The sequence below is a fragment of the Nicotiana attenuata genome, chromosome 7, assembly GCF_001879085.1.
Source record: "Nicotiana attenuata strain UT chromosome 7, NIATTr2, whole genome shotgun sequence".
NCBI lineage: Eukaryota > Viridiplantae > Streptophyta > Magnoliopsida > Solanales > Solanaceae > Nicotiana > Nicotiana attenuata.
In genome coordinates, this window is record NC_031995.1 from 95,136,327 (window position 1) to 95,149,081 (window position 12,755).

The following is a 12,755-nucleotide window of genomic DNA, read 5'->3' on the forward strand; positions in this document are numbered from 1 at the left end:
TCGAATTGGTTTTATGTCATTTCTATTTATGTTCATTTCTGTTTATACTCATTTATATTTCCAGAATTATTTTACAAATACAGTCTACTAACAATAACTACTAATGTATGGAAAAAATATGAGAGTGTTAGAAGGATTGCTACCGCCGGGATGAAATCAACAGAGCATGTACTCTGAGTCTATGAAGCCTACCTCTAGCCATAGGTTTCTTCACCTGCACACTAAACGCCTACCACGTCGCATGACCTAATGTCACAACCCAAATCCTAACCAACGGGTTCGTGATGACGACTAGCACCACTTGTTAAGCAGGCCGACACTTAACAATAAATAAGGAAACTAGTCTAACAGATAACAACATAATAATATAGAGTAAGAGTAAAATTCAAAAATATATATAAATAAGTCTAAAACCAAACGTCGTCCGCACAACCTCCCAAGATTTGGTGTCACGGATGTAATGACCCGATCGGTCATTTTGAATATTTGCATTTCATTCAGATGTTTGAAATCTTGAGTAGCTTCATATGATGTATTATGACTTGTGTGTATCGTGGGTTTTGGTTTTTAGGTGATTCGAAAATTATTTGGAAGAATGATTCTCAACTAGCAAGCTTTAAGCTGGAAGAGTTGACCAAGTTTGACTTTTGAGTATTTGATCTTGGATCGAAGTTTTGATAGTTCCATCAGGTCCGGATGGGAATTTTTGACTAGGGCGTATGCCCGGATTTGCATTTGGATATTTCTTGAAGGTTTCGTCTCTAGTTGGTGAAAGATGGCAATTTGAAGGTTTGGAATGTTCATAAGTTTGATCGGGAGATGACTTTGATGATATCGGGTTCGGATCACGGCTCCAGGAATTGGAATAGCTTTGTTATATCATTTGGGGACTTGTGTGAAAATTTTGAGTCCATTCCGGATTGATTTGATATGGTTCAGCACGAGTTTTGAAAGTTGAAAGTTCAAAAGTTCATAAAGCTTAATTTGAGGTGCGATTTGTTGTTTCGATGTTGTTATGTGTGATTTGAGGCCTCAAGTAGGTCTGTGTTATGTTAATGTTCATATTGTATTGTTATATGCATCTTCATTTACCACCGAGCTACGGCCGGTTGGGCAGTTATGCGTCTTCATTTATCACCAAGCTACGGCCGGTTGGGTAGTCATGCATATACCACCGAGCTACAGCGGTTGGGTAGTCATGCATCTTCATTTACTACCGATCTACGGCCGCTCGGGCAATCATACAATTACCATTGAGCTACGACCGGTCGGACAGTTATGCATTTACCACCGCACTACGGCCGTTCGGGCAGTTACCACTAATCAGTTGGGAAGTCATGATACGATATGGATAATAGTCCCAAAAAGAGGCATTATATATATAAGTATAATTAATATGCATATACGGTGGCACTTCGGAGGGTCATGTTGATTCTTATATCTCTCTCATTAATGTTAACCTATTGTTATGTCCCAGTTCTGCCTTACATACTCGATACATTATTCGTACTGATGTCCTTTTTGTTGTAGACGTTGCAGGTGTAGGTAATCAGTTTGACGAGACCTCACAATAGGCGAGGTTAGCATTCAGCGAAGAAACGGTAAGACTCCACTTCATTCGGAGTGCAACCGAGTCAATAAGTCATTGTGTCAGAGTTTTGCTACAGACTTATGGGTAGACCGGTGCCCTCTCCATTTGATGTCGAATACTCTTAGAGGCTTTGTATACACAGGTTCATTATGTACAGTATGTTAGAGGCCTTGACGGTCCGTGTGTATTCATGTTTTAAGTACGATGGATCGTACTGTTTGCCCACTTATAATTGTATAATATAAGTTGTGGCCATGTTGGACCATGATAGTTACAAAAGGAATTAGTTTAGTCAACCCAACCTGTGTATGTTCTAGTTTTGGTCGAACAATCATGAGTTACTGAGTTCTTCGCTCGGGCCAGTAAGGCACCGGGTACCAGCCATGCCCCCTAGGTTTGGGGCGTGACAGTACACCCCTAATTCTCATATTAGTTTATCACTTGATTATGAGTAATTAATAAAAATTTAATCATTATACATTCTCGACGTACAATGCATAGTGATTATTGGAAACAACCTTACTATCTTGTTATTTTTATTCTGCTTTTATATGGCTTTTTGGTATTGTCCCTTCTTGTCTATATTTTCATTAATGTAGTGCTTATGCTTTCCTGAGCCGAGGGTCTATTGAGAAAAGCCTCTCTATCCTCACAAGGTAGGGGTAAGGTCTGCGTACACATAACCAGTGGCGAAGCCAAGAATTTTTCCAAGGGTGTTCAATTGAACGAAGTGAAAAAATTTTGTCGACAAAGACTTAATATTTTACCTATAAATACCGTGTTATTTTCCAACGAATGATAGTCAATTGACCACCCTTTAAGTGAATGTAACTTCGTCCATGCACATTACCTTCCCCAAGTCCCACAGTATAGGATAATACTGAGTATATTGTTGTTGTCGTACATTCTCGACCTACAATGCATGAGAGTGCTCGCTTTGAGTATTCATCAGTTGCCTCATCACCTAAACATGTGCTTTCTCTATTATGCTATCTTTTCGGAGGATGAATAAATTTTTTAATAGGCTTGTGAAATTATGGGCTGCTGAAGGATTTCTAAAGGTAAAGGAGAAGAAAATGAAAGAAGAGGTGGCAAGAAAATGTTTAAAAAAATCTTGTAGATAGAAGTTTAATTTTCTTTTTTACTATTTGAGTTTGGAAAAATCGAGATTTGTAGAATGCATGGTATGATTCGTGAACTTTGTTCGATAGAAGCTCGAAACATGCATTTAGTGAATATCACTGACGGAAAAAATGAACAGAATCTGTGTGCACATTTATGTTTTTTTTTCTCATAGGTTCGATATCGGATTAATATCCAATATCTAGCCATGAGTGTTTCTAGTGAAGTGGATTCATAATTTTATGTTAGTCATATGAAGTATATCATACTTGCTTAGGAGGTCTTTCCACCTCGTTGTTATAAAAGTGCATCTACACATGAAAGGAAGATTGCCTCCACGATCAGTGCCTGCTGCTCCTGGCGTAGTCTCTGGAGTCTTTCTTCTAGTTCCCAAATTCTTTGACGGCTTGCTTCCATTCGGGCTTCAATAGCAGCCGGGTTCACGGAGCGAAGATGCCTCAAGAAACCATTTAACATTATTCGAGTCTTTCGAAGAAAATTTTATACATTTTGTATTTCAACGTTAATTTTAGCAAGTCGCTGGGGAATGTCGAGAATGAAGCGGCTATGATAACTAGCATCATTCACTTAACAACAATATTTCGTCGAACATAATTAAACAAGGAATTAGTAGTTCTCTTATGTAACACTTTAATCCCATATGTGTTCAAATCTTTTTCATCTATCCAAGCTCAGATTGACAGAGTTATCCGATACCTATGTTGGTGGAAGATAACAGATACTCCGATAAAATTAGTCTAGAAACATACAAGTTGGCCGAACACCAAAAATCTAATATGTACGCGCAGGATGCAAAACCTTGGGTATGAACTAATTTTATTAGATGCTAGGAACGGATCTTGAATACTTAGAACAATATTTTGATTTAGGTTGATGTTGGCAAGCTAAAAGTAGTGATGGCAAATTGAACTCATAATTATTTGACTCGTCCAACAACTCGCCAGTCAGGGATGATCGACAGGAATGGCCCTATAAAAGCTAATCTCTACATATTATCATTGTTTTTGAATAATGACCTCCAAACCCATGCATTTTTCAAGAATTTCTCTATCGGATCGATAGAGTTTATGCCTATTATTAATTATTCACAAACTCTATCCGGCTAGCATAATTTTGTGCTTGTTAAAATTGTTCATCAAACTACCAGATTGGTATAACTTTGTATTACCTGCAATCGACTTATCTAATTTTCATCAAAGTCTACCGATTGGCATAATTTTTATGTATTGTTTAACAAAATATTCTTCGAATTTGTAATTCCAATTTCGATCGAACCACCGAATCTGTTCCAAATGATCTCAAATATGAAATAAAACCTCCAAATACCTGCACAAATGATCCTCAGTCATCACTTTAGTCAAATAACACAAAATCAAGAAATGCACTGTCTTTTTGAACACCTTCTAAAGACCAATAATTGAGTTTTCAGATTTTTAAAACAAATAACTAAATCAGAGTTTAAACTAAAAGTATAAACATAAATAATTAACACTTAAACGATTATAACAGTAATTGACCATTAACTGCAAACTACCACTACCTAACAAGAATTTTAAGCTTCAAAAATTGAAAATTTTTGGCGTACTTGGTACAGGAGAAGAGATAGAGAAGAAACTGAAGGGTCAAAGAGGCAGAGTTTATTAAGAACCACCAATTATTGGGATATTAAGCTAAGACCAATCTAGTTGGGAGACTCACAATTTTATTTTATGAAGAAGAATTAACCCAAATTCCATCCACCCAACCACTTAAACTAAAACTAATTGAAAGAATAAAGAACAAAATCCAACACAAATATCCCGCCTAAGAGTAAAACCAATTCTCCCGTAAACCCCTCTCGTGGCCTATGGACTCGTCCTTCCAGTCTAATATTTTTCAAGATAAATGACCGCTTGTGCTAAGTTCCTACTCCTAAATCTAGAGTGCAGAGAAAAATCTATACATCAATAAAAGCACAACGTTAATGTGGTTGGTGAAGTTAAATAAGTAGCAATTGAAATTAACTTTGTACAGCTAAAGCAGAGATGGCAAGGGACAGCACAAGAATAATAACAACTCCAATAATAGTTCACAAGCAGAGAGAAGTTCAAGCCACAAAATTTCGTTCAGTCGGATGCAGAAAAATAAATATGCTATTTAGATAAATATTATGCCGCTCCAATTCCTAAACTGCTTCAAGAAAGGCCCTTCCAGGTTGTCGTGCAGCAAGTCGACCATGGCACCCAAGAAGCTGCAAAAGCAACCAAGAAGAAATTGTAAGTTGTCATCTGCAAACCAGTGCAAACTATCACTGGAAACAAGCCATGATTTGTATGTTTTATTAGATTCAGGCTTTGAGATGTGAATATTATACTATAAGGAAACAAACCTTAGCATTCACACCATCTGGGACAATACGGTTTTCTGACTTGTATTTCAGATAATCAGTACGGCTAAACTTGGTGAACCCCCTGAAATGAAAAAAAACGGCACAGATGAAATAACATGTTTGATCAACGAACTTCTGAAACAAATGACTTGTCTACCTAAAATCACACAATGTTTAATCCTCCACCTTTAGAAACTAAGAAAAAGAGATACGCCAACACTCAAATTCATGTTGAGTGCCTTGAATGGTTGAATTCAGCTCAAAGAAACAACCATTTTTGGTACTTAATAAATCTCGGTTGGAACATGCACTCCGAGAATTGGTTTGGATAAAGTTATCATCAACCAGAAATTCATATATGCTTTAAAATGTACCTTCCTAAAGTTAACCAAGCTAATGAAGTAATGCAGCACCATATACACCAATGTACAAACTGATGAATAATAAACAGTATGGAAATGTACAAAGATACATAAAAGAAAATTAAAAAGTTAGGGCATACCACTTCCTGCTGACAATGATCTTTTGTCGACCAGGGAACTTGAACTTAGCACGGCGCAGAGCCTCTTGGGCGTGGTTGCTGTTGCCATCTTTGCAGCGAACTGAGAGAAGAACCTGACCGATAGCAACACGAGCACAAACACCCTGGGGCTTACCAAAAGCTCCCCTCATTCCAGTTTGGAGCCTATCAGCTCCAGCACACGACAACATCTTATTAATACGCAAAACATGGAAGGGATGAACTCTGACCCTCAAGTGGAAAGCATCTTTCCCAGCAGACTTGGTCATGTACTTGTTACAAGCAATACGGGCAGCTTCAAGCGCCTCACTGGAGACATTCTCCTTCTCCCAACTGACCAAGTGAACACAGAATGGAAACTCATCGACTCCCTTTTTCTTCATACCTACATCATAGATCCTGATTTTTGGATCTGGTACACCACGGCAAAACCGTGACTTTGGGTATGGCTTGTTCTTAATCTGACGGTAACATCTTGCAGGTCCTGTGCAACATAATTGAAAACATTATACAAATCATTGATGATGTAAAGAAAGAATGCAAATGCAAGTACGCTCTGGCTCTGGCAAGGGTCAGTGTTAGACATAAAATGAGCTGATACTAGCAATGCCGAGGTCAATGGTGATATATAACGAGCCAATACTAGCTACCATCCAGACAGCATTTTGGATAGACGTGCAAACACCACACCCGAAAATCTCGAAAATACTGCAAAAAACATACTGTAGTCTATAACAAAGAGCCTCAATTTTGTTGGACGACCGCTTAAAATCTTCCCCCTCAGTTGAATATCAACTAGATTAAGTGTAATTTTAGATTAAGTGTATTAGAGATTGAAATTAAAAGTCCTTTTAATTCCTATCAGACACACGAACAAGAAAAACGGTATAAAGAAAACTAAATCAAATGAACCCCACATTTGATTAATATAGAATGATGACTACACACAAAAGATTTAAACAAATACTTCACTTAAGCCAACACCGAAAAGCTCAAGGAAAACAAAAAAGATTAATCTACTGTATAAAACAGAGAAATAAATTTATCCAAATACTGGAGATTGTATAAAGAACATCATATACACAAGCGACAACACAAGGGGCATAAATCAGCACCATTTTTACCAGATTAGAATACTTATAGGGGGAAAAATTGCACGGAAGAATGAGAATTAATATAATCAAAGAGAGTTCTAAGCTTACTTCTCCCCATGGCTTCGTCCCCGTTTAAGACCTGCGGCTTAGAGGAATGCTACTGCAATATTGCCCTAGTTGACGTTCTCTATATACCAACTGCAAGTAAGCTAAAAATTGTTTGGGCTTGCGTCAGGTAAAGCTAGCTGGGCCGAAATGGGCAAAAGTTTGTATGAAATTCAAAAGGGATATTTTACTTCCTATACCGTATATGAAACCTTATTACCAAAAATGTACATAATTTGTTAATTACCCGCCCAGTCCATACTTTAACTACAATTTATATACCAATCCATAATTAGGCAGATTCTGCCATTTAAAACGCGCGAAAAAAAAAGGCACAAAATCTGCGTTTGATTCTTTCCACATTAAATTCGAAATTTGAAACGGAAAGAGATCTGATTGCTGCGTAATTCTCTCTTTCACTACAATTCAAAAACAACGCAGAGCTTCAGAAGCTTCAACAACGCAATACAAATTGTAGAATTCAAAATTGTTCTTCATCGTCCTCAGTACTCAAATTGTCGAACCTATATCTGTTCTTCATCTTTTTTTCTCTCAACTACATGAAATCATGTCAAAAATCCCAAAAATGCTAAAATTGAATGGGAATTGGGATAACTATGGCAGATTTAGAGATTTTGAAGTTGATGCCATTGTGGTAGATGAGAATGCAGGTTTGTGTAGTTCGAAAATGCTTAGACTTTTAGTTTTATGATATTATCTACAAATTTACTATATATATCTACAATTTGACTACAAGTTCTTTATTTGGTGTAGGAAAAAAATATTTTAATATACAATGTCTCCAGATTGTAGATAAATTGTAGGCAAATTGTAGTTTACTTGTAGTTTGTAGTTAATTTGTAGATAAAATGTAGATATATTGTAGATACTATATTTTTAATATTGTAAAATTTTTTTCTTTGTGTTTGTTCTGAAAATGTAGGTGAGGGCTTCAACAGATCATATACATACTGCGTTGGATGGTGTGAATCGGTACATTGTGTGTCTAGAAAATAAGAAATGTAGTTGTGGCCAATTCCAACTTGAAGAACTTCCATGTGTAAATTGTTTCCAGATTGTAGTTATAATGTAGGTTAAATGTAGTTAATTTGTAGTTTTTGTAAAATTTTGTAGACAATTTGCAGATTAATTGTGGATAACACATTTCTACGATTGGAGTATTTATTTCTTATTTTTTGTTGTGTAATTTATATTCAACTGACAGTTATATACAAATATTACATAAAACTTGGAGGTAAACATCTAAAAATTACCTACAGTTTAAGTACCTAATATAAGAATAACTACAATTAATCGTGGAATGTTCTACATAAACTACAAACTAACTACAATTACACTACAAACAGTAAATCTAGGTGAGGGCTTCAACAGATCATATCCATTACACTAAATCTACAATTACACTACAATTACACTACAATTACACTGCAATTACACTACAAAATACACGACAAACAGTAAATCTAGGTGAGGGCTTCAACAGTCAGTATTTCTAAGTCGTTTGGAGAAGTTGTCGGCAGCTTTTCATATTAGTCTCTTTATCAATAAATTTCTCATTTTTGACTTTTCCAGAAGAGGGAATTTTGTTTGGTACCCAAAAACAATTGTTGCAGAGGAAATTGGCACGACATTCAAATATAATGAGATTTCGCTGGCTAATGCATCTCAAGGACATCTTTCGTTGATTGATCTTGCAATCGTGGATGAAGAACAAGAAAGAATGTGGGGTATGGGTAAAAAACGTGGGTGAGGGGTAAGGAGAGAGAAACGTGAGATATATGGATACCTTTAATTAAGGAGTAAAAATTGCCCATTAATTAGATATGGATACCTTTAATTAAGGAGTAAAAACAGCCCATTAATTAGACCCTTAATTAAGCATGGTATAGGATTGGTAATTTGGTATACTAAGTGTAATTTACTCAAACCTTAAACATATAGGGTAAAAAGGTTTCCTATGTGGTATAGGAATGTAAAAATTCCAATTCAAACATAGCCAGATTTACAAGTGGTCATTCAAAAATAGTCATAGTTTTAAAAGTAACCGAAATTTAGCCACTTTTCATGTAAAGATAAATCTGAACTCCAGTATACTGGAGTTCATGCATAAGTATACTGGAACTCCAGTATATTATACTGGAGTTCTAGTATAATATATCGATCCAGTATGCTGGAAGTTTATACATAGGTGCTCAAATCTCCAGTATATTATGCTGGAACTTTCCGTGTGTTGAAGTTCCAACATAATATACTGGAAGTTCATACAAGTGCACCGATCTCCAGTTAGGGGTGTTCATAAAAACCCGAAAAACCGTGCCAAACCGAAAATCGAACCAAACCGACCAAAAAGACCGATACTTTTTAGGTTTGGTTTGGTTTTGATTTTGAATTTTAAAAACCGATCAAAGTTGGTTTGGTTTTGGTTTTAATAAAAAATAGTCGGAAAAAAAACCGAACCAAACCGACTATAAAAGTAGTTATTTAAATTTATTATTACACCTATATTTATGTATATTTTCATATAAAGTTTCTAAAATTTTATGGTACATATTAGTCATTTATATTTTTAGTCTAGTTCTTTGCTATTATAATCATCTAATTCCTTGCCTTTACATTCAAGTTTGATTGGTAGTTTTCTTTTACTAAGTACAAGAATTTATTTCATGTTAAAAATAATCGATTTTTAATTGAGTACTTAAATTATTCATCACTATTTGATTCAATTATCATCAATATATCTTGGTAAATGATAGATTTCTCAAAGAGCAATTGATTTGATAGTATTACGTTGAAAATGTAGACGACGGAATATGCGTTTGGTAGTGTATGTCTCATATTTAAGAAAAAACCCGATAAATAACCGAAAACCCAAAAAATCGACAAAATCGAATCGATAAAAAATTGACTTAATTAGTTTGGTTTGGTTCTAATATTTGAAAAATCGACTTACTTGGTTTGGTTTCATTTTAGGAAAAAACCGACCCAAACCGACCATGAACACCCCTATCTCCAGTATATTATGCTGGGACTTTCTGTGTTGCAGCAAAATAGTGGCTATTTTTCAATGACTTTGCAAACGTTGGCTATTTTTTAATGACCAGTCCGAAAACTGGCTAGCCCGTGCTATTTTTACCAAAAAGTTTTAAAAAGGGGAAATTTTCACTTTATACCCATTAAGCCCAAACAATTTATCATTTAATACCCAAGCCCAAAGGATTCACTTTTCCTACCTATATGGTCTAAACTATTTATCCGCCTACCCAATCCCCTTTCCTTTTTAAATTTCTCTATACAAGCAGAGTTCCACACCCCAAACATTCCTTTCCTCTTTAAAAAAAACCTCATAGCTTAGGCTTTTAGTGGATAATGAAATCTAGTACAAACCCATGCATTTATCCAAAAAAATTTTAAATTTTCTATATAAATTTTAAAAGACAAGTTTTCATATTATTGTACATGAGTTTCACTCCAAAATTCTCTTTCTATATTAGTATATTCTTTTTTGTGTATTTATTGTATTTCTGAACCCATGTGTTGTTGTGGTTATATATTAAGTTTTCTAGATCTGATTTTTGTGTGTGTGTGAAGATCCACTATTGTTGAGCTTGAAGCTCCTGAATTGGAAATTTTATTTTGAAGATTTATTATTTGATTCGATGTGGGTGCTATAAAATATTGCTTATAGTACCTTCAAGTAAGCTTCCGGATCTGAATTTTTGTGTGTATTTTAATATCTACCATTGTTGGGCTTGAAGGTCTTGAATTTAAAATTTTTATTTTAAACATTCATTGTTTGATTAAAAAGTTATTAAATATTGCTTATAGTACCTTCTGGAAGTTCATACTGAAATTTGATCGCATTTGGAGCTGATTTGAGGTGATTGAGATCGAATTTTTTGCTGAAAATTGAAGAAGAACACAGTTACCCAACAGTATACCGCTACGGTATATAATATATTGTAGGAGTATATTGCTATACTGCAATAATATACTGTTAAAGTATTAAATATACTGCAACGGTATATTGTAATAATCGAAAAAGAACAAAGTCACATAATAGTATACTGCTATGGTATACAATATACTTTAGGAGTATATAGCTATACTGAAACAATATATTGTTATAGTATACAATATAATATAATGGTATACTTTAATAATATGCAATACAGTGCAACAGTAAGTTGTAATAGTATACAATCTACCCTAATAATTACTTCGACTGATATTTTTTTGAATCGTCTCGGCGCTATTGTGCAAAGTTAAAGTCATAGTTATAGTAATAGTATACAATATAATATAACAGTATAACATAATAAATAAAACTTTTTTAATTTCTTAAAATTTTTCAACTAGGTCCTTGCACATTTTTTCTTAAATTGAATTTTTTGATGGAGCTCCATAAAAATAATATTCATCGTATAAGAAGTAGGTGTCGGAACACATAAAATAGTAATATACTTATTTGGTATATTTATATGCAGTTTTGATATACTATTGTGACAAGTATTTTACAATATGCCATTTTCTTATACTAATATACCATTTTATTATAATGATACATAATTTTGGATCCTATGTGCTAGAAATATTTACAGTAATACATATACTTTCAAAAAAAAAATACAATGAAAAAAAGAGAAGAGAAAACATGTATAATGTGTAAGTTGTTCTATTAATTGATTTAAAGAAGAGAAGAAAAAGATAAAAAAGAAAGACAAATAGATTATACTATCAGTTATATTAAAGAGGGTGAATAAATATTTACTATATCAAAAAAAGTAAATGTAATTAGATTATGTATAACAAAAGAGCAAAAGAAAAAAAGAGCTAAATTAATTTAGAAAAGGAAGACGAAATAAAGAAAATGAACAAAAGGAAAGAAAAAGGAGGAAAAAAAAAATAAAGGAGCCAAAATTGAGTATGGAATCTTGTAACGATCCGACTGGTCGTTTTGTGCATTTATACTTTCCTCGGTTGTTTGAGGGCATGAGTAGCTCCGTATGATGTATTATGACTTATGTGAATCGTCGGTTTTGGTTTTCAGGTTATTCGGAAATTTGAGTTTGGAAGTTTGACCGGGAAGTTGACTTTTTGATATCGGGTTCGAAATCCGATTCTAGAAATTGGAATAGCTCTATTATGTCATTTATGACTTGTGTGCAAAATTTGGGATAAATCGGACGTGATTTGATAGGTCTCGACATCGGTTATAGAAGTTTGAGGTTTCAAGTTCATTAAGCTTGAATTGGTGTGTGATGCATGTTTTCGTTGTGTTTGATGTGATTTGGGGGCTCGACTAAGTTTATATGGTGTTTTAGGACTTGATGGTACCTTTGGTTGAGATCCGGGAGGCCTCGGGGGAGCTTAGAGCGAGTCCGGACATTTCCGGCACTCTAATATTGTTCTGGTGCTTTGAAAGTGCGGACCACAGCAGAAATATGCGGACCACAGAGGAGGAGTGCGGGCCGCACAATTTTGCTGCGGCCGCACTCTTCAGGGAGTTATGTAGATCCGCTTGTCCGACTTCGGAAGCCTATATCTTTTGATCTACAAGGTATTTTGAGATAATTCAAAAACAAAAGTTGTATCCCTTCGCGTCTAGTTTCCAGAATGGTAAAGAAGTCATCATATGGACATCTGTAGATAAAGTTATGGCCAAAATACTAAAGTTTGGTAGTGCAGCCACCCAAAGGTGCGGCCGCACCATTTTTATGTGACCATAGGAGCTGGAATGTGCGGCCGCACTTGGAGCTGTGCGGACCGCACAGTGGGAGTTCCGAGGATGCACTATATAAACGAATTTTAGGGCATTCTTTCACATTTTGGACCTAGGGAGCTCGGCTTGTGGCGATTTTTCGTGGGTTTTTCAAGAAATTCATCGGGGTAAGTGATTCTAACTCGAATTTGGTT

At 35.1% G+C, this 12,755-nt stretch overlaps 1 protein-coding gene across 1 annotated transcript; it reads right to left on the bottom strand.

Annotated features, from left to right (window-relative positions):
- LOC109229506 (60S ribosomal protein L10) lies at positions 4,760-6,928 on the bottom strand. Its single transcript, XM_019394971.1, has 4 exons — positions 6,825-6,928; positions 5,605-6,106; positions 5,103-5,184; positions 4,760-4,964 (listed from the first exon to the last, which is right to left on the bottom strand). The coding sequence occupies exons 1-4, from the start codon at positions 6,832-6,834 to the stop codon at positions 4,899-4,901; spliced, it is 660 nt and encodes a 219-aa protein (XP_019250516.1). The 5' UTR covers positions 6,835-6,928; the 3' UTR covers positions 4,760-4,898.